The sequence below is a fragment of the Sitophilus oryzae genome, unplaced genomic scaffold (genome assembly GCF_002938485.1).
Source record: "Sitophilus oryzae breed Bouriz unplaced genomic scaffold, Soryzae_2.0 scaffold_85_pilon_pilon, whole genome shotgun sequence".
Lineage (NCBI taxonomy): Eukaryota > Metazoa > Arthropoda > Insecta > Coleoptera > Curculionidae > Sitophilus > Sitophilus oryzae.
In genome coordinates this window covers 1923637-1945221 of record NW_022147483.1, presented here as the reverse complement: position 1 = coordinate 1945221, position 21585 = coordinate 1923637, and the positions used below count along the sequence as shown (strand labels likewise).

General features: G+C 30.8%; 1 protein-coding gene across 1 annotated transcript; it reads left to right on the top strand.

Annotated features, from left to right (window-relative positions):
• Nucleotides 1-1452: 1452 nt before the first annotated feature.
• On the top strand, nucleotides 1453-19208 carry LOC115890098 (probable RNA helicase armi). Its single transcript, XM_030910239.1, has 12 exons — nucleotides 1453-2844; nucleotides 2914-3079; nucleotides 3537-3708; nucleotides 3763-3918; nucleotides 4729-4990; nucleotides 6634-6857; nucleotides 8510-8674; nucleotides 12459-12656; nucleotides 12748-12989; nucleotides 16187-16329; nucleotides 17919-18352; nucleotides 19013-19208. The coding sequence occupies exons 1-11, from the start codon at nucleotides 1604-1606 to the stop codon at nucleotides 18349-18351; spliced, it is 3402 nt and encodes a 1133-aa protein (XP_030766099.1). The 5' UTR covers nucleotides 1453-1603; the 3' UTR covers nucleotide 18352; nucleotides 19013-19208.
• Nucleotides 19209-21585: the final 2377 nt, after the last annotated feature.

The window sequence follows — 21585 nt, the reverse complement described above, 5'->3', positions numbered from 1 at the left end:
AATTATATAATAGTAGATATTTAAGAACAACATTTTTTACTTAATCTGCAGGAATATAATTACAATATTTTTATTATTTAATTTTATTATAATGAATTAGTATATAAAATTGTATATGTTATGACTGTTTATGGCCTTAACTGATTGATATAACAGTAGAATAATTGCAGTTCAAGTAAAACGGATCCCTTTTTCGTATACACACAAGGTTTTGCTTGATACGTGTTTTGACTGAACAGGTAAGACTGACAGGTAAAACGGTATGTGTAGACGGGGCTTTACAGGGACTTTTATCAAAACTAAATATTTATGAGAAACCTATCTACCATTAAAAATAATCTGTCTGTTCTTGGACACCCTGTATAAAAAGGTTTCAGTAATTTTCCGAAGCCTAGTCCAAAAAAAATGATAAAATATTTTACGTTCTAATCAAAAGATAAGGATGGAATTCTATTATTCGATGTGTGAGACAGAAATACTTATGTAAACATCATCGCAATATGAATTTAGCCAAATAAAACTTTGTCATCTGTTCAAAGCAGCAGCAAAAACGCAAAAAGCAGTTATCTGTAATGTTATAAATTAACTTCATGCGTTCGGCATATTTATCTCTGACTCGGATTACATAATGGTTAATGATTTTCAAATGCCAGAAGGCTCCGCATGTTCTAGTCCACATTTCTGACGATAAAACTGGCAAACACAACAGCCATTTGATTTTTTAGGTCAAATCGTAGAGTATAGAGATCCCCCCTTATTTCTTATTTCCCCCTTGAACTCTTACGACGTCTTATGACGTTATTTTGTAGATTTGCTTCCTGTTTTATTTTCTAATACGACGTACATTTCGATTTTGGCTTTCTGCCCAAATTCGATAATTTTTAAATATTTTTTCGAACTCACGACTTTTTGTTTTTTTGTATTTAGTATTTCGGTAATGTAATTTCCATTATGTATTACAGAATTCTGTATTCATTATCCTCCGGTAATTTCTAACAGATGGCACCACATCAGTTTTCAAAACAGATTTCTATAATTTACAGAAATCTTCTACCAACAGTTTTCGCTTCCTATTGATAGATGGCGCAAATTATCATACAGGTTTCTGTAATTTCTAATATTTTAGTTCATATTTTTTCCAATTCTTATAGATGTCGCTACCATCGTTAGAAGTTAGATCATGATAAACTAGACCCGTTTTTTTTCCTTTCCGGTTACCTATTTGTAGCCAACATATATGAGTCAGTTAAGGGCAAGAAATTTAGAATATTTTATTTTATATTTTTGTATTAAATTTATATCTACAATAACGGTCAAGTATAACATGTATTAATAAACACTTCTTTATTTACCTAGAGTATAAGAGAGCACAGTAAAAGCAAAAATAATAAACATTAATTTCAGACTATTCAGCCATGGTGTGTCTAGTTTGTGAATGTTTATAATAGTCTAAGGTTTCCGAAAATAAAATGTGGTTAACTCGGATTTTATTTAAATAATCTGTAAATAAGTTATGAAAGAAAGAACACATCTAAAATAAGTTTTATTGTACCCAAACATTATTCTTTTACATACATGTTACGTTATTCTTCAAGATTATATCATGCTTAGTTATATATTTTCGTTCTTCAGAAAGTCTGATCCCGAATCAGAATTATCTTTGGAAGATTGTACGAAGATTTTAGCATCGGAAAACTATTCTCCTGAAATAAACGAGGAGGAAATCGAACCCCAGATCGGAGTGGACGGTTCCTACAAGGAGGAATACAATTTTGCAAGCAGGAAAGGTGTTATAACGGCTAGAAACACTTCCAATAGTTATGTTATCGATGATTTATATTCCTTCACCTCAGATACCGATACATTCAGTATAGGAACGGTAGTTTCGTACCAAAAACTAGTTTACGACGGGAAAATTGATATTTACAATGTAGCAGAGATACAGAGTGACTGGGATACGAACATTGAAAAAGATTCTTTTGTAAATACGCGAGTTTTGATATGTAAAGTCGAGAAAAGAGACAAAAGAATACTTCACCTAAGCCACGAAAATATGAAACTCGATTTAGACAAAGTCGCCACTGTATTTGTCCCTATAGTAGGTGATTGGATTGAACTCCTTGTTAAATGCGAGGTAAACGACCAAACAATAGATTTAAGTGGTGATGTCATTACAATAGACAAAATATCCCCCGTCAGGGCTCATATAATAACTGGACAGATCTCAGCATGGGACTCACTGGACTGTACCGGCACTATAAACCGAGATATATTTTTTAATAAGGATTCTTTAAGCTGTGGTTATGTTCCAGTAGTAAAAGACAAAGTTGTTGCTGAGATTATCGAGTCAGACCAAGGAAGATGTATTTTTAGGGCTTTAAAAATCATCCCTGAATCGATTAAAAATAGATTTGATGTTTTTAAGAACTCTGATAATCAGTGTCTGGAGGAATCTCATCCAGGACTTGAAATTTCTGGTACAAAAGTGAATTTTAGTAAACTAGGTGATAGTGAACAGTTAAGAGTTGTATTAAGTAACAAATCTAGTGATATATTCAAGTTTATAAGAGCAGAACTTAGTGATAATTGTACACAAATTGTTTTATCACAAAATAGTCCCGAATCTGTTGAAATAAGGCCTGAAGAAAGTTTAGAAATTTTACTAAATTGTACAGCAAAAAACATCGGTGTGTCTAATGAATTATTAACGCTAATTTTTGAAAATTTTATTGTTAACAAATATATTAATCTACATGTTAATATAAATGTGAAGAACCCTGGGAGTTACCAAAGGAACAATTACAATTATAGTAATAATGTACCACAAAATGGACAAATAATTCGGTAAAATTTTACTTTATTATTTTTATTATTAAACATGCACATAGCATAATATTTTTTTTGGAATTTTAGCGGACAAAGGCAGCACCAGGTTGCCAGATTTCAAATAAGGAGACTGCCTGACTATGCAGTACCAAGACATCTGCTGAATGTATATGAGAATTACTATGGGGCTCAGAATCGGATGCTTTTTACTGAAGAACTGAAAAAAGTAAAAAGGAGTGTTTTTAATAGTCTGGTAAGATTATTAATTGTTATATTTTTTAGTAGGGTGCAAAAATATCATAATATTAATTTAAATATCATATAAATGACATTATTTCTTAAAAAAAGGCATTGTTTATACACAAACACATTAACAGAAACTTATATTTTAAACATCTTTTATTTTATCTCTAATTGAAAAGAAATACATTTAAAAAAAACTTTTTACACAGAAAAACATTTAATTTAATAAATAAAAATTATTGAATATAGCATATATACAGGGTGTTTCAAGAAACATCTCTTGTGGAGAGATTCCTCACGTAAAAATATGATTTATTTTTTATCTACTATGATATCTGTAGTTGTATTTAGTTCCTCAGGATTATCGGCAATTTAGGACTATGTCATTAGCGAATCTTAGATGGTTAATATATCTTCCGAACCCTGTTTTTAGAATATATCTTATGCTTTATTTTATAATTTTTTAGAATCATATGAATTATGAAGAAAAATTTCATACTTTGCTGCACATGGACGAAATAGTACAACTGATGCATATGAGACGTTATAACCAAGATAGAGTCTGTTTTATACCAAATGGAGAGTTTCTAATGTTAGAAATAGAAAATTTAGCTGAAAGACGACCATCTATAGTTATTGGTAACAATTTTTTTAATTTTTTTTATCAAAAACGAATAAACATGTATTTTTAAGGTGACAGAATCCAGGCCAGCGATCCTTTGGGTCATACAAACGAGATTTATGAAGGAAATGTGACAAAAGTTGGAGCAAAACATGTTTATTTAAAATTCTCGGAACTTTTCCATCAGATGTATAACGGGGAAGATTATACAATTCGAGTTATACCAGGTTTGTGATTGAACAAACTATTATTATTATTATCAGTATATTAATACAAATGGGCTTGCAATATTATTATTTTTACCACCTGTATATTTTGTACAGATGTTGCTTTAAAAAAATCTAAAATATCAATATTCTCACATGGGTATAGTGATAAATGAGATTTAAATAATAGGAAAATGCATTTTCTACAAAAACTTGAAGAAATAGGTAAAAATGGTATAATACAGTTTGATAGGCAATTAAATTTTGCATCTGATTCACGCAAAATATACAGCGTGTTCCATTTAAATTAAACAAGTTATTGCCGTTTAAAGCTAGTAATTATTTAATATAATTTTTTGAATACTCTGTATAATGTAGTATAATTTTTATTATTGCAACATAATATCTGATCAACAAATAATCTTCAGTAAATATTTAGTATTAAAACCTTTAATACCCTTGGAGAAATAAAAACTTAATTTTTTAATGCAATTTCACAAAATTGAAAATATTTCAAAAACGGTAAGGTTTAAGTGCGATAAACCTTAATCAAATTTACCTTTATTTCAGTCGTAGAATCTAAAAATAGAATAATATACAGGGTGTTCCATTTAATTATGATATTTTAACTTATTTGGGACACTCTGTATCTTGTAAAATTATTTTTAAATTGTAGCTCTAATAGTCCTTCAACGAACCCAAAACTTACTATCTGTAAAAATCTAATCGTTTAGCTACAATACTCCGTGTCGTATGTGGTGAACAACCCTGTATAAGTTTTCAGACAATGATTGAAATGCACCAAACTTATAAAATTTATTATTTCTGTAGGTCGCGCATCTTACAAGAGACAGCATCACGCAGTGTTTCTTATTTCGAGAAACCTGGGAAGAAATTGGTTATTTCCAGCTAAGATAGAAGAAAAAAATGCTCAAATTGAGTTTTGGTACGAACCCTATCCAAATATAGTGAACACCAATAGTTCAGAGAGTGCAAATAAAAGAAATGTCAAGCTACTTGTAAGCTTGGCAAAAGAAATTAAAATAAAAAAAGAACTAGAAGAGCTGAATAAGAATGTTCTTAAATTAGAATGGTAAGTAATAGTGAATTTATTTTTAATATTTTTAAAGACGTTATTTTTGACATTTACATCTATCTACCGGGTGTTGCATCGTCGGACGTGACATAGGAAATCTCATGTAAATTTTAATGAATTAATAAACCTAAATAGAATTATTCTCTAAAATAATTAGTGAAGCCAATTTTTGACCCCATTAAAATTTACATGGGATTTCCTATGTCCCGCTCGACGATGCAACACCCGGTATATCTTTTCACATTATATCTAATTTTGTGCTATGGTATCACAACTTAGCATCGATCGATTTTTGAAGTCTGGCAATCTTTTTATAACTGATCTTTTTTTTTTCTCTGTTATACGTCTGAAAGAAAACTTTCGAGAATTTTAAATAGACATGTTTTATTTGTAGACATTTTATTTGTATGATCCAAAGGATCACTAGCCTGAATTTTGACACCTTAAAAATAGATTTTTATTAATTTGTGATCAAGAATAAGTGAAAAAATAATTACCAATAACTATAGATGGTCGTCTTTCAGCCAAATTTTCTATCTCTAACATTGGAAACTCTCCATTTGGTATAAAACAGACTCTATCTTGGTTATATATAACTGATGCGTATGAGACGCATCATACGCGTCTCATACGCATCAGTTATACTATTTCGTCCATATGCAGTAAAGTATGGAATTTTTCTTCATAATTCATATGATTCTATAAAATTATAAAATAAGAATAAAATATATTCTAAAAACAGTTAAACTAATACCTCCATAGCTTCATTTACTACAGGATTTTCCATCTGCCTCTTTTTATTCATAACGGAACCAGTTTCGCGAAATTTTGCTACTAACTCGCAAACAATTTTGCCATAAAGGTGTTTGTCAGGATAGCGTTCATTGAATATGTGTGCAACCCGACACATTCATTGTTTTTAAAATAAAGTTCGATTATTTCCACTTTTTCTCCAAGTGAGTAAACCATAATTGTTAAAAAGTTTAACGATATTGAGTAATTGATTAAAATTACTTAGATTAACCATCTAAAATTAACTGATGACATAGTCCTAATTGCCAATAGTCCTGAAGGTCTACAAGCACAAATCAAGGAACTAAATACAACGAGAGATAACATAGTATGTTATCTGTGATACAACCAGCAATAAAGTAGATATCAAAATGAATTCAGCAAAAACTTTCATCTTTTTTATTTTTGTATTTTTTGTTTTGCTGGTTTTTGGTTAAACTTTTTACTAGCAGCTATTAAATTGAAATCGTCTCGCTAGCTGGTGTGTCAGGGCCTTGAATTTTTACTGCTAGCGCGCGTAAAGAAGTTTCGCTTAAAAAAACGGCGTCAAAGACGGCTGGGAATGTCAATCGATGATAATTTTGGCGCAGTCGAGCCCTAGAGGTCATTTACTTAGCCTGTATTTGTGTGTTTGGAAACGTTCTATCCTTTTTTAATCTTTCTATAATTAGTTCCAATTTTTGAAAAGTTCTATGTCAATTTTTTATTACATTCCGTCTAAGAGATTGACCTCTTCAAAATTATCATCGATTGTCTTTCTTTAACCGCTTTTGACGTCGTTTTTTCGATCACACGGTATAAAATTAACGTATTCTGTGCTGCAGTATTAAAAAAAGCTTAATTTTTAGGTACAACAAAACTCTGAATTGCAAACAGAAAGACGCAGTGGTGAATATACTGAAGGGAACGTGTAGGCCGTTGCCTTATGTGATTTTTGGGCCACCCGGTACAGGAAAAACCGTCACTGTTATAGAAAGTATTCTGCAGGTACTCAGGATGCTTCCCGGTAGCAGAATTTTGGTCACTGCTCCATCCAATAGCGCTGCAGATTTGATAGCTCTGCGATTAATAGGTATGTATTAATTATTATTTTTAGTTAATTTAATTTGTTTATATACAGGGTGGTCTGAACTGTATTCCGGAAACTTCGGCAGCATATTGTGCAGATAAAAATAAGTAAAAAAGTTCGTATAAATGAATGTTCTAAAATGCTTAGTTTCGGAGATACAGGGTGTAGAAATTTTATTTTTATTTCGATTTTTTCCAAATAATTTCTGAAGGGAGTTCTGGGAGTTTCACAACATGTTTTATCATCATTTTTTTGAAGAGAAATTTATGATTAATTTAAAAAAATAAAATATTCCCAAATTTATTATTTCTGTCAAATAGCTATCTACTCAACACGTTTATTTTTAGTCAATAATGACATATTTTGACTATTTTCATTCTAAATATCTTGAGAACGGTTGCTCGTAGCGATTTTTACCAAGAGATATTTTTTTCGTAAAAAATCACCGAAATATATATTTTTTACTCAGCAGTCTTATCAGGTACGGACGAAAAGTTATTACTCTTCAAAACTGTTAAAACCTTTGAATAAGAAGACTAAGGAAGGAGCATAATGCTATCCATGTATTCATGCATGGTGGGCGGAAAAGGCACCATAAAAGCTCTCTAGGGTGGGGATCCTTGACAGTTCTGTTTGACAATTCATTTGACACATTTGAATTTGATTTGAAATTTTGTGGATTTGTCAATCTTTATGGAGCTTATTTTATGTTATTTATTATTTATTCTACTACTGATAGTTGTATAAAGGTAGTAAATCTAGATGGAAATTGTGGCAGAACTTAAATGAACAGTGACACTATCGCGATTTATCGAAAAAGACTCTAAAATAGTTGGTTGTGTAGCGTGCGGTAGATCTCGCCAAAAATTGAGTGAAATAATGGAACAACTTTTCGCTAGTAAGTGACTATATAATATATATATACGTGTAATAAACCGATCATTTATGAAATTCACTTAAATTAACTAAATTATATATTTTTCTTGCATTTTAGCTTTTATTTATTACTTGTCAAAGATTAGATGTCAAAGAATTTAGATACGTTAATTTGACTTACCTGCTTCAGTAGCGTATCGGATGTTTGTGTTAATAAATACTTATTATAACTTATCTATTTTTATTAGAATTATATATTTTTATAACAATTTTAATAACTACCAACATTTATTCACAACGTAAATAAAACAACAAATTATTGAGTCTACCCCACGTCTACCCTACATCATAGTTTTACATTTTTTAAATAAAATTAGAACGACACTGATAAACCGGAATTTAAGTCGGCCATATTTGAGGCCCATCGCGGTGTACCTAAGATTTTTGATATGCTCCTTCCATAGTCTTCTTATTCAAAGGTTAAAACATATGTAGGTGGCGCCCCCTACAAATAAGAGTCATATTGACGTCAGAATCAAATTTATCATGTCAAATAACTCTCAGACACCAATTTTCATCCAAATATTACGTTATTTCATAAATTGTTTGGAAAAAATCGAAATAAAAATGAAATTTCTACACCCTGTATCTCCAAAACTAAACATTTTAGGACATACATTTATAGGAACTTTTTTACTTATTTTTATCTGCACAATAGCTACCGAAGTTTCCGAAATACCGTGTGTAACTCTATCTTGTATTTTTTTTAAACTCCATAGATTGGGGGGTACTTAAACCCGGTGACTTAGTACGACTAGTTTCTGTCAACTACGCTTTGGGCGAACAAATTCCTCCGAAATTGGTGCCTTATTGTGCTACAGGGAGCGTAGCCAAGGAAGGCACAGCCGAAGAGAACATTAGGGCCCCAAACGGCATGCTCCTAGGTAAGAAGAAAATATCATTTCTATTCATTAAAATTATTAAAAATAAAATATACATGGTGTTTCAAAACAAATGCGAAAAACTTTAGGGGGTGATTCCTTGTTCAAAATAAAGGGTAGTTTGCTTTATAAACGTTGGGTCAAAAGTCAACCATTAGGGAGATATCGCGGTACAAAGATGGCGGAAAAATAAATGGAAAAATAACAGTAATGCTTCCATAAAATTTTATTAGTCTTTTTGTTTTCAAGATAAAAAATAAAAACATTATTTTTGAGCTTTCTATTTTTTATATTTCCTTGCTTCGTTTTTGAAAATCGGTCGAGTCATTGAGAAAAGATGAAGGATTGAAATTTGAAAAGTTTATTTAAAGATTTATCAGTGTAAATGATAAGGATAAATTCTTCGACCAATTTGCTTTTTTTTTTCTTATTATTTCTAAATGTTTACGCATTTTTTCACCTGCCACAAGGTTGAACGATCAGGTGCGGTAGTTGCTAGATATCTGTTCTGTGACTTGTGCGTTGAAGTTCTTCTCAATATCGTTAAACTTTTTAATAATTATGGTTTACTCACTTGCAGAAAAAGTGGAAATAATCGAACTTTATTTTAAAAATAATGAATGTATCGGGTTGCACACATATTCCATGAACGCTATCCTGACAAACACCTTTATGGCAAAATTGTTCGCGAGTTAGTAGCAAAATTTCGCGAAACTGGATCCGTTATGAATAAAAAGAGGCAGATGGAAAATCCTGTAGTAAATGAAGCTATGGAGGTATTCGTATTGGGCCAAGTTTCCATGGATAGTACGCTGAGTACAAGAAAATTAGCCCATGAGACCGGCGGGAATCGTACAAGTGTCCAAAAGAAATTAAAAAGACAAGTTCCACCCGTACAAAATTCAGTTGGTACAAGAACTCAACGAAGACGATTTTGATCGTCGCTTGCAATTTTGTGAAACTATGAGTGAACGAGTGGCGAATGATAATAATTTCCTATTTAATGTGTGTTTTTCGGACGAGTGTACTTTCTTTTTGAACGGTGTAGTTAATCGGCACAAACTGTCGGTACTGGGCTGAGGACAACCGCAGGGTTTTTCACGAGGTGCACACACAAACCCCTCAGGAATTGAACGTGTGGGCTGGTATTTTTGGAAATTCTATTGTAGGTCAGTTTCAAGGACTGTATATATTCTAAAGGACTGTTCGATCGCGTCAAATCGCCGCTGTCGTAGTCGCCGTGGAATGCTACGTCACGCGCTGACCAGCGCTCCACAGTGCGGCGGATGGTTATTCTAGCGGGACAAAATCTCAAGAGCTATGTTTGGGACTTAAAATCTAAGAACGTAGCAAATGGTCTAATATATAGCAACTATATGGTTAAATTTATTTATTTATTAACAACTTAATTTATTAATAAATAAATACAAGATGATATTATTCGTACATGACACACAAAAACCGTATTGTAAACTATTGCCAAATACATAAAATTATGATATCAAAAAACTCTTTAGCAGTTTTTTTTAATTAATTTGTAATCTTGTGACACCCTCTAAAATTTATTTTAAAAAAATATATTTTATTTTAAAAATAATAAATAAGATAGATATTTTAATTTTAATTTTAACACTCGGTACTTGTAAATTCATATATGTATAGTAAGTTTCTAAGACAATTTTTTAAACTCAGTGCCTTTTGATGGAGTTGTTTTGTTTTTATACCATCCGATTGAAATGAATCTTTTTGGGCATTCACCTGTTAAGCTTGAACTCCCTGTGACTGTAACTACCTGTGCTGGTAACTATTGGTAACTCAAAAGATCTACATCATTCAATATATCGATATTTGAAAAAAAAAGTGAAAGTTTGATATCTGCAGAACAAAGGCACGAAGGATTTTAACAAATAATATACGTACAGTAGAAAAGTACATACCTTTGGCAATCTTCAACATAATTTGGCTTTCTAATAAAATGTATAAGCACTTGTAATTATTTTGTTTTCGTATGATCTCTGCCTTGCTGAGCAGAAAACGACCAAATTTGGTTGATAAAAATGTATCGAAATACAAAGAATATTCATGCATTTTTGTATCAATTGGAATGTCTACTATTTATTCTTATCAGTACACATTTTTTGGCTTATTTCTAACCAAACGCTTTTGTCCCGCTAAATTTATCTTCCAACGCACTGTGCGCTCGTCCGTCAAATGCAAAAATAACTGTCACTGTCTAAAATCTTTAGCGCCAACTTCAACTCGGTCAGTAGATGACGTAAAAAAACTGACAGTGCAGGAAGATAGGAATCGAACTATCCTTATCTCTATAGTATCCTTGGGTCAGTTTAACGATATTGAGAAGAACTTCAACGCACAAGTCACAGAAGAGCTATCTAGCAACTACCGCACCTGATCGTCCAACCTTGTGGCAAGTAAAAAATGCGTAAACATCTAGAAATAATATGAAAAAACAGCAAACTGGTCGAAGGAATTTATCCTTATCATTTACTCTGATAAATGTTTAAATAAACTTTTCAAATTTCAATCCTTCATATTTTCTCAATGACTCGACCGATTTTCAAAAACGAAGCGGGGAAGTATAGAGAATAGAAAGCTCTTTTCATTGCGGCGCCACTTGACCCCCTTCCCATTTGAAAAAAGTTGGGGGATGACACCCCCGCTTAGAGGGTTGAAGATTTTGCAATCATTTTTGAGGCGAAAATTGCCCCCTTCACAAACAAAATTGACGTGTTTTTGAATTTTTTGAAAAAAAAATACCCTGCCCGTTATGCCTTGCGGAACGTTTTCGATGGGCCACTTTGTAGACATACGTGTAGTAAACTGATCATTTATGAAATTCGCTTAAAAATTTTGATTGCAAATTTTCAGATGGTTCAAATTTGACAAACAGATAGAGAATTTAATTCTCTATTGAACGGATAAAACTGCACTTTAATATCTCTTTTAATTTTAGAGATAAAGTGCTTTAAAGCTAACAAATGATGAGGAAATTTACAACCAGCAAGAGTTAGTGGTAAATTAAATGATTTAAATAGATAAATAGATAATTGACAGCTTTAGATGCTATTTTATTACTTTATAATAACTAATAATACTGTAACAAAGTATACAGTCCAGAAAAAATCAATATTCCTGACAAAATGGTGAAGGCGTTTATTTAAATAAAGTTGGTAAATAAAAATTCCATAAAAAAATATAATTTTATATTGTATATAAAATTATATTTTTTGTATATAATATTGAGTCTAGCCTACATTATATTTTTACACGTTTTGAATAAAATTTGAACGGCACTGATAAACCGGAATTTAAGTTGGCCATATTTGAGCCCCATCGCGGTGGACCTAAGATTTTTGATACGCTCCTTCCTTAGTCTTCTTATTCAAAGAATAAAACCAAACTACATTAAAAATTTTAACCTTACATTATTTTGTTCATTTTTACGTTGAATTTGGTGTAAAAAGTTACTGGACTAAAAAGCCGTTATAATTATGATGTCGCGTATGGAACTATTTTTGCATAAGAGATAAAACTACAATAGAGATGTTCTTAAAATGGTACAAATTCAATGTCAAGAGTTTGATACATTTAAACAGAGAGCTGTAGAAAGAGATAGGTCGAGTTGATGTGTAATTTCTTTAGTCGAGTCTAAAAAATCTAAGATTTTTGATATGCTCCTTTCTTAATATTTTTATTTGCTAAAAGTTTCGAATTTTTTTTCAACTTCGTAGACTTTTTTTCTTTATATCAAATATTCTACTTGTAGATTGTAGCAGATTTGTACTGGGTCGACACAGGATAACAGTATCCACGTGCTCCAGCGCAGGCGTACTCTTCATGATGGACTTCCCGCGCGGTCACTTCACTCATATTTTCGTAGACGAGGCAGGACAGGCTGCCGAATCTGAAGTTATGATCGCCTTGTCCTTTTTGGACAAGTACAACGGTCAAGCTGTCCTAGCAGGTATATTAGGGTGGATAAAAAAATCGACTATTTTTTTCACTCAAAAAAAAATAAGAAAAACACTTCCTATATGTCTTTCTTTTCTTTTAAGGTGATCCTATGCAACTAGGACCAGTGGTCTTATGCTCTGTGGCATCTGAATGTGGCCTCAATGAATCCTATTTGGAAAGATTGCTCAACAGGTTTCCTTATGTCAGAGATACAGAGGGTTTTCCCGAATCCGAAGGCTTCGACCCGAGATTAGTCACCAAATTGCTATACAACTATCGATCTATGGAGGTTATTTTGAATATGTTCAGTTCACTGTTTTACAATGGAGAATTGATACCGACGGTAAGTCAAATCAGTAATCATTAATCAAAGTCCAAACCACCGTCAAAAAATTCTTTATTAGTGACCCGTTTCGGCAATTCCAGCCATCATCAGATCTTTGTGAAAAACAGCTGTTTGTTTGACTTTATATATAAAATAAATTGCATACCTGTAACGCAGAGGCAAATATATTATAAGACTATATTGCTAGTACCGCATTTACGCAATGAGTGGAAAGTGAAGCCAAAGAAAAGAAATAGGAATACCAATCTTGTATCATAAGTCTATCCTTTTGGTTCAACAGGATTTTTGTGCGCACGCGCTAAATAAAACGATCTGGTTCGTCTCATAGACTTAAAATAAAATATAGACTACACTATTTACATCTCAACGCGGACAAACAACCTTTTTTGTACACATGTTTACTTCTGGGTACAGTCGACCGAGCCTTCCTCATCCAGCCTATGTTGTCACGTCTTTAATATTATCAATATTTTTTTTCTTGTTATACACATATATTGAGATATTAAACTACAGTTTAATAAAGTAGGTTTTAATATTCCATAGATGTATTAAATAGTCCTTATACTACTAAATTATAAGTCGGATACTGTTTAAAAAGGATAAGTTCTTTACAATATGATAACACCGATTAGAGGCGAGGGAGCCTATTCATTCATTTATTACCTTGTAGTACGCGTGGCAAGTGTGCGGTAAAGCTTTGATGCCGCTATGTCCCCGGCTGTATTAACGCATTTTCTTAGTTTGTAGTCCTTAAGTGTTTATTTTATTGACTTTTTCTGTTCAAGAACTATAAAATATGGTTCGCCAGTGCCAAATTTGCAAGAAATTTGACTTAAATAATCCATTTAAGTCTTGAAACGACTTTCGACCGTAGGCAACTCTCAATTTACCCATTGGGAGTCAGTGGCGTTGTTGTAGAAAGGCGCTTATTTAGATAATATTTTAGTAAAATGTAAAATCTGAATTTTTTCTCTTATATTACATTATTTACTTACTTACATTGTAACAAAATCATAATTATAACCCTGTTAATAATTAATAATGTTTTTATTAAAAATATATTCCGGTTTATTCTAAAATTATCTTCAGAATCTAAAATAACATACAAGAATTTTAATATGATATTACATTATGAGACAATATTTTTTAATATACCGGGTCGTCTCAAAAGTGGTTCACCGCTATAACTTTTTTATTTTTTCAGATAAAAAAACAGATTTGTATGTTAGTAGGTATATGACATAAATTAGGATTTATTGACGTATTCAATTGTTTTTGGTCTCTTTCTGTTTCACCGAAATGATTACATCTTTTGATTTTTAAAGGCACCCTCGGTATATTTCTACTTTATTCGATAGAAAATGATAATAGAATTCTGAATAGAATGACATATCATATGTCAACTTTTGACATTGTCGCTTAAAAACAAATCGTATTATAAATTTCAATCCAGGGTGCCATGGTGTTGTTAAAAACACTAAGTTTTAATCAAGGAGCCTTGGAAAAATAGTTTTGATCGTCTAATGGGTTTCGTGTCTTGTCTAGGCCGATTAAAAGATGTACAAATCATATTTTTAATCATACATATGTCAATTTTTTCAAATGGAACAAGGGTGACTCGTTAGCATATTTGGAAAAAGCATTTTTTTATGAATATATTGATACCACACACTTGGTATTTCGAGTCAAATTGTCGTTATGAACCACGTGTTACAATTACAATTAAACCATATGCGAAAGTGTCAAAAGTTGACATATGATATGTCATTCTATTCAGAGTGTCATTTTCTATCAAATAAAGTAGAAATATACCGAGGGTGCCGTTTAAAAATTAAAAGTTATAGTCATTTCCGGTGAAACAGAAAGTGACCAAAAACAATTGAATGCGTCAATCAATCCTAATTTATGTCATATACTAACATACTAAATCTTGTTTTTTTATTTGAAAATATAAAAAAATTATGGGGTTGAGCCACTTTTGGGACGCACCCGGTATAATAAAGACAGTACCGAGTTAAATAAATGTAGTTTTCATTTTATCCACTTCCTATCACCTTCCTTGCTTTAATGGAACAGATTTATGTTTTCTCTAATTTACATAATAAGACATCACTTAACCAGAAAAAAAATTACAACAATCATATTTTTTTTTCTCTCCCTGTCGCCGATTCTATTATATCTGTGGAATAGATCCTGCTTTGATTAATATTAGGGGTTGTAAATGTTTGACTAAAATCAATAATTTATTATTAATTTCAAAAATTACCTAATTTCGATTATAAAATTTCTTCTATAACGTGTATTTTATTATTTTTATCCTTTTTGGGCTCTAAATTGTTTTTTCTAAAGTTTTATTTAAAAAACCTGTACTAAATCTTAATAAAATATAAAAAAGTTTAAATACGATATATTTTTAATTTAATTATAGCTTCATTAAAATAAAAAAATTACCCGGCTATGATACGGAGAGTTCAGGTGTATTTGAGAAACGAAAAACAGTGTTGTGTTTCTCGGCAGAGTCGTCAGGGAACGACCGTTACGACAGAGACAACCTATTTATCGCTCGTGTCGCACTCGTTATAACCTAAAACAATAACACAACAATAACAAGACAGTGTCTGACCGCATGTTCCAGCTATTTATGAATGAGATGCTCAGTCTATATTTTATTTTAAGTCTATGGTTCGTCTATTTTATCAACACTATCACCTGCCCGCGTACTATTTTAAATTCTAAATATTAATAACGTATAATATATTATTTTTTTATCGGTAATGGCATTATTTCAACCTGTTATTTTAGATATTCATCATATCTATCCGTTTCTTGTTTTTGTTTAAATATGTCAGAGATTAAATTTAAATTTATAAGTAAAGGCGCGAATAGTCAGACGCTAAATTTATTTACGTGGTAGATAGAAACTTAGAAAACTACTTCTATCGGTTAGTATGAAATAAATCAACTAATCGCGAAGGACTTCTCACGCTTGCGTAGTTCAAAGCTGTTATGTTAATATATATGTTAACGAAAAGGACCGACTTATGTGGATTTTGTATAGCTCCATCTCAGAAATTTGGCTTCCTGTAGAGGTTATCTGTAACAGCAAAAAGAAGACGTTAACTAAATGTTAAAACATTATAAATAGTTTGTTATAATTAATTATTAATCATTTAATATTTTATTTTATTTTGTAGATATCAGACGAAGATAGTAGAGAAGCTGTACTATTAAATTCTCTGGCTTCGATTTTACCTAAAACCAGGACTGGAAAAGTGCCTTCTGTGGTGTTCCACAGTGTGGATGGTGAAAATTTTCAAACGCCAGATTCTCCATCATGGTATGTACATTAAAATAAAATTATATACAGAAACAATCTTGGGGGGGCAATATTCCTGACAAAATGGTGAAGGCGCTTATTTAAAAAAATTTCTTAAATAAAAATTCTATAAAAAAATATAATTTCTCAAAAACTAATTAATATAGCGGTGCCGTCTTGCCTACATATTGAAACTAGAACAATATAGTAAATGAAAAAAAAATATCAAAGGCTTTAAAAATCTTGATTGCAAATTTTCAGAGGGCTCAAATTTTACAAACAGATAGAGAATTTAATTCTCTATTAAACGGATAAAACTGCACTTTAATATCTCTTTTAATTTTAGAGATAAAGTGCTTTAAAGCTAACAAATGATGAATAAAATTTACAATGAGCAAGAGTTAGTGGCAAATTAAATGATTTAAAATATAGTAATGCTTTTAATAATAGATAACTGACAGATTCAGATGCTATTTTATAACTTTATAATAAATAACAATACTGTAACAAAGTATACAGTCAAAAAAAATAAATATTCCTGACAAAATGGTGAAGGGTTTCTTTTTAAAAAAGGTTGGTAAATAAAAATTCTATATAAAAATATAGTTTCTCAAAAACTAATTAATATAGCGGTGCGGTCTTGCCTACATATTGAAACTAGAACAATATAATAAATAATAAATGCCAAAAAAATTATCAAAGACTTTAAAAATTTTGATTGCAAATTTTAAGAGGGCTCAAATTTTACAAACAGACAGAGACTTTAATTCTCTATTGAACGGATAAAACTGCACTTTAATATCTCTTTTAATTATAGAGATAAAGCGCTTTCAAGATATAAAAAATAATGATATAACAAATGATGAGTAAAATTTACAATCAGCAAGAGTTAGTGGTAAATTAAATGATTTAAAGTATAACAATGCTTTTAATAATAGATAACTGACAGCCTCAGATGCTATTTTATTACTTTATAATAAATAATAATACTGTAACAAAGTATACAGTCCAAAAAAAATCAACATTCCTGACAAAATGGTGAAGGCGTTTATTTAAAAAAGGTTAAAAAAAGAGTTTATTTAAAAAATTTACAATCAACAAGAGTATAACAAGGCTTTTAATAACAGATAACTGATAGCTTCAGATGCTATTTTATTACTTTATAATAAATAATAATTCTGTAACAAAGTATACAGTCCAAAAAAAATCAATATTCCTGACAAAATGGTGGCGTTTTTTTTTAAAAAGGTTGGTAAATTAAATTTCTATAAAAAATATAATTTCCCAAAAACTAATTAATTGACTACATATTGAAACTAGAACAATATAATAAAGGCAAAAGAAAATCATGAAAGACTTCAAAAATTTTGATGCAAATTTTAAGATTGCTCAAATTTTACAAACAGATTTTAATTCTCTATTGAACGGCTATTAATTGTAATTCTCTATTACAATTAGCAAGAGATATTGATAAATTAAATGATTTAAAGTATAACAATATAAATATAATAAATAAAGATAAATATATATAAATGTCTCTCTGTCTGTTAGCTGATATATTCTTATCTTTGTCGTATGTATATAGACTAATTGGTATTATTTTATTTCAGGTATAACCCCCACGAAGCAGCCCAAGTCTTTTTCTACCTGAACGAACTCTATCGGCTCGGCCTTAAATCTGACAACGTCGGTATCATCACCCCGTACACGAAACAAGTGCGCGAAATACGAGGACTGTTGAAAGAAGCCGACTTTGACGTGCCCAAAATCGGAACCGTCGAGGACTTTCAAGGTCAAGAATTTGACGTTATACTGCTGTCAACTGTCAGATCTGGCGAGGAATTCGTGTCGCGCGACCTGGAACACTCGCTGGGCTTTGTGGCCAGCCCTAAGCGGCTCAACGTTGCCATATCTCGGCCGAAGGCTTTGCTGGTGGTGGTTGGCAACCCCGCAGTGTTGAGCTCCGACGTGCATTGGAGGTCTGTGATTGCGTACTGTTGGGAGAGAGGCGCTTATATTGGATCTCCCCTGCTCAGTGATTGAAGTAAGGAATATTATATTTTGATTACCAAACTTTAGGAATCTGTTTATGTAGTTTTTTACGTTTTCATAATATGCAAAAATCAACTTAAAATATTAGTTTTTACACGTAGAAAATTAATTTTTTACGCGTAAAAAATAGTTTTTTACATGTAAAAAATTAGTTTTGTACAGGTAAAATAATAGTTAATTAGTTTTTACACGTAGAAAATTAATTTTTTACATGTAAACATAGTTTTTTACCGTAAGTGTTTTTTACTCTCCCATCCTTGATCCTTGCTTTGCCTTAATATTTTGTTACGTCTGTTCAATGAGAAATATCAATACTTGATAGAGACTATTATAGTTTTTTACACGTAAAAAATTAAGTTTTTTACATGTAAAAAATTTTTTTACTGGTAAAATAATAGTTTTTTACATGTAATAAATAGTTTTTTACCGTAAGGGATTTTTACTCGCCCATCCTTGCTTTGTCTTAATATTTTGTTACGTCTGTTCAATGAGATCTATCAAAACTTGACAGAGACAGTTATAGTTTCTGTCATTTTACTGCAAAGGTACATTGTATTTTCTGTCACTTTTTGTATATCGTCTGTCGAAATTTTCCCTGTCTTATTGGACAGACTTTTTTACATTCATTACATTAGGTTTATTTATTTTTCAGGTGCTCCAGATTGAAAATCTATACAGAATATATTTGGAATGATCGAACTTCAAGAGATACACAACATAGGGATGAGCCAAATTTACTTCAAATAGGTTTACTGAAGGCATGAAAGTACAATGGTGTTATTAAGATTAATTGTTAAAGAAAATTATTTTACCCTGTATATTATGTTTGAAATAAAATATCAAAGTTCCTTTTATTATATTTTTGTAACATGTTCTATGCTTATTTTTAATTTAAATCACTTTTTATTAAAGCGATTTTGAAATAAAAACATTGTGTTTTATTTTCTAAAAATACCTACGAAATTTATTCCAAAACTTGATCAAATAATATGAACACCAAGAAATTTTAACAAACTTTTATTACTGGTTGACTATAATCACCAATAAGTTGAAATATTATTTAACATTTCGTCAAAAACAAGCAAAATTTTTCACGCAACTCAAAACATTTTCTTGACAAAATGGTGAAGGAAAATATTTTAGAAAAATAAATTTAAATTATTAAAAAATTAATTGAACCCGGCCAACGAGCTCGAAGGGTTAGATTATTTTATAAAAACGCTAATTACTCGAAAACTAATTAACTTAATGAGCCGATCTTTACGGCATTCGATAGAGAATTAAATTCTCTATCTGTATGCAAAATTTGGGCCCTTTTGGACGTACTTTATTTTTTGGGGCGAAAATTTTCTAAGGCTATACCCTTAGAAAATTTTTGGCCACTTTTTTAAAGTGCGCCCAAAAAATCCCAAATTTTGCATACAGATAGAGAATTGAATTCCCTATCGAAAACCCTAATACCTTTTTCCCCTAAGGCTAAGGGTTTGGGAGTTATGCCCTTTTGAAGTTTGAAAACGAGGTCGAATTGCTAGAGTCGAATATTTTGCCGTATATTCATAGGAAAAATTCGTTTAAAGTAAATGAGCTAAAATTTGCCACACCAGAATTAAATTTGCACTATTTTGTCGTAATTTTTAACCTGATATGTCAATAATTTATTATTTTGTTGAATATAAAATAAAGTAGGCGGTGTAAGAAAAATTCGTCTTAAAAATTTATCTCGCAACCAGTAATACATAGAGGTGTATTATGAGTTACCATTTCTTAATAGGTGTTCTTTATTTAATTTTCTTTTAGGATAGGATATACATCCAAAAGAAACAAAAAGACTCAAATCTTTTGGATTTATAAAGCAGGTCTCTTTGGGAATAATGGACGCTTTTTTTAAATAGGATATATATATTGTAGAGCATATATTAGGCCATCTTATTTTCTATGTTGAATGAAATAAAACCAATCATGTTTTAAGTATTAATATATTTGCAAATATGTTTACATTTGATATAAGTAAATATTATATAATTCTAAGCCTTAATTAAAAACAACTGTACACAAATTTAAACAAAATAAAAACATATAACTATTACAAAACCGAATTACTTCTTTTAATCTTTCCCTCTAAAAATCTAAGAGCTTGTTAGAGCAAGATCCCAGGGCCGCCAGATCGCATATATTTTATTTGTGAGGAAATAAGTAAGGTCTAACTACCCTGAGATCTTGGACCATGCATCCAAAGTTTTCTCTGTTAAACCAACAAACCAGTTTAAACTTCTACAACAAATCAAAACGGTTTCTTATCTCATCCTTAACAATTAGTCAATTATATTAATAATTATTATTAAATAAAGCTTTTTTCTTAATCCGTACTCTTAAATTTTTACATCTCTACTACTTTTACTCTAGGGCCGTTTTTTTAAACAAGGTTTCAGGTATGAATGTTTTAACCAAGGGTTAAAAAAACCGTCCTAAGAGTCTAACTAAGCTACGGTTTAAATCTATTGCATTTTGTGTGTACATCTAGGTTTCATCCTGAGGAAAATTGTATTACTTTTCAGTTGTCTTTGTGAGATTACAGCTTCTGTCATCTGTCATTGTCTCTCTCTAAATTTCTTTTGACATCTACTGAAATCTCTGAAATCGAGTCATACCAAAACACGTTTTTTTTTGGAAATAGCTTATGATCATAGATAAATTTGTTTATCTCTAGTCTAGAGTCAAAATCATTTCTATTGGTGGTAATAAGGCGCAATTTTTATTCTATCTTTGCCTTCTATGACGTCGTTTTTTCTCAATCTCGTGATAAATTATCTTTCAAAAAGTAAACTAACTTTACATTTGTCTACAAATTTTAAAAAAAAACCCTACCTATTTTATGAAAAAAACCTCCATAATACTGTACTTTTATGTCCATAATAATGTATGTTCTAAACAACTTTACTTTTGATATACGGGGTGGTAAAAATTATCTAAAAAAAAGTTTTTTTCATAACAACTCTGATGTTATTACAAATAAATTTATGAAATTTGGTACTAGTCTTCTGAGCATCAAAATGCATTTTTTTATGTAAAAAATTCTTCTATTTCTTAATTTCCTTCCAGGCGATGCAGAAAATATTTCCACACAACATTACAGTCACCTATAGATTTTATTACATATATTTTTAGCGATTTGGCCCTGAAGTAAAACAACTTTATTTTTTTTTAAGCCAAAATCATGCGCCGAAC

Excerpts from the sequence above, each read along its gene's own strand:
- LOC115890098 (XM_030910239.1), top strand. The coding sequence starts at position 1,604 with ATGCTTAGTTATATATTTTCGTTCTTCAGAAAGTCTGATCCCGAATCA. Across the intron at positions 3,709-3,762 it reads ACGACCATCTATAGTTATTG|GTGACAGAATCCAGGCCAGC; the intron begins GTAACAATTTTT and ends TGTATTTTTAAG. Across the intron at positions 4,991-6,633 it reads AATGTTCTTAAATTAGAATG|GTACAACAAAACTCTGAATT; the intron begins GTAAGTAATAGT and ends CTTAATTTTTAG.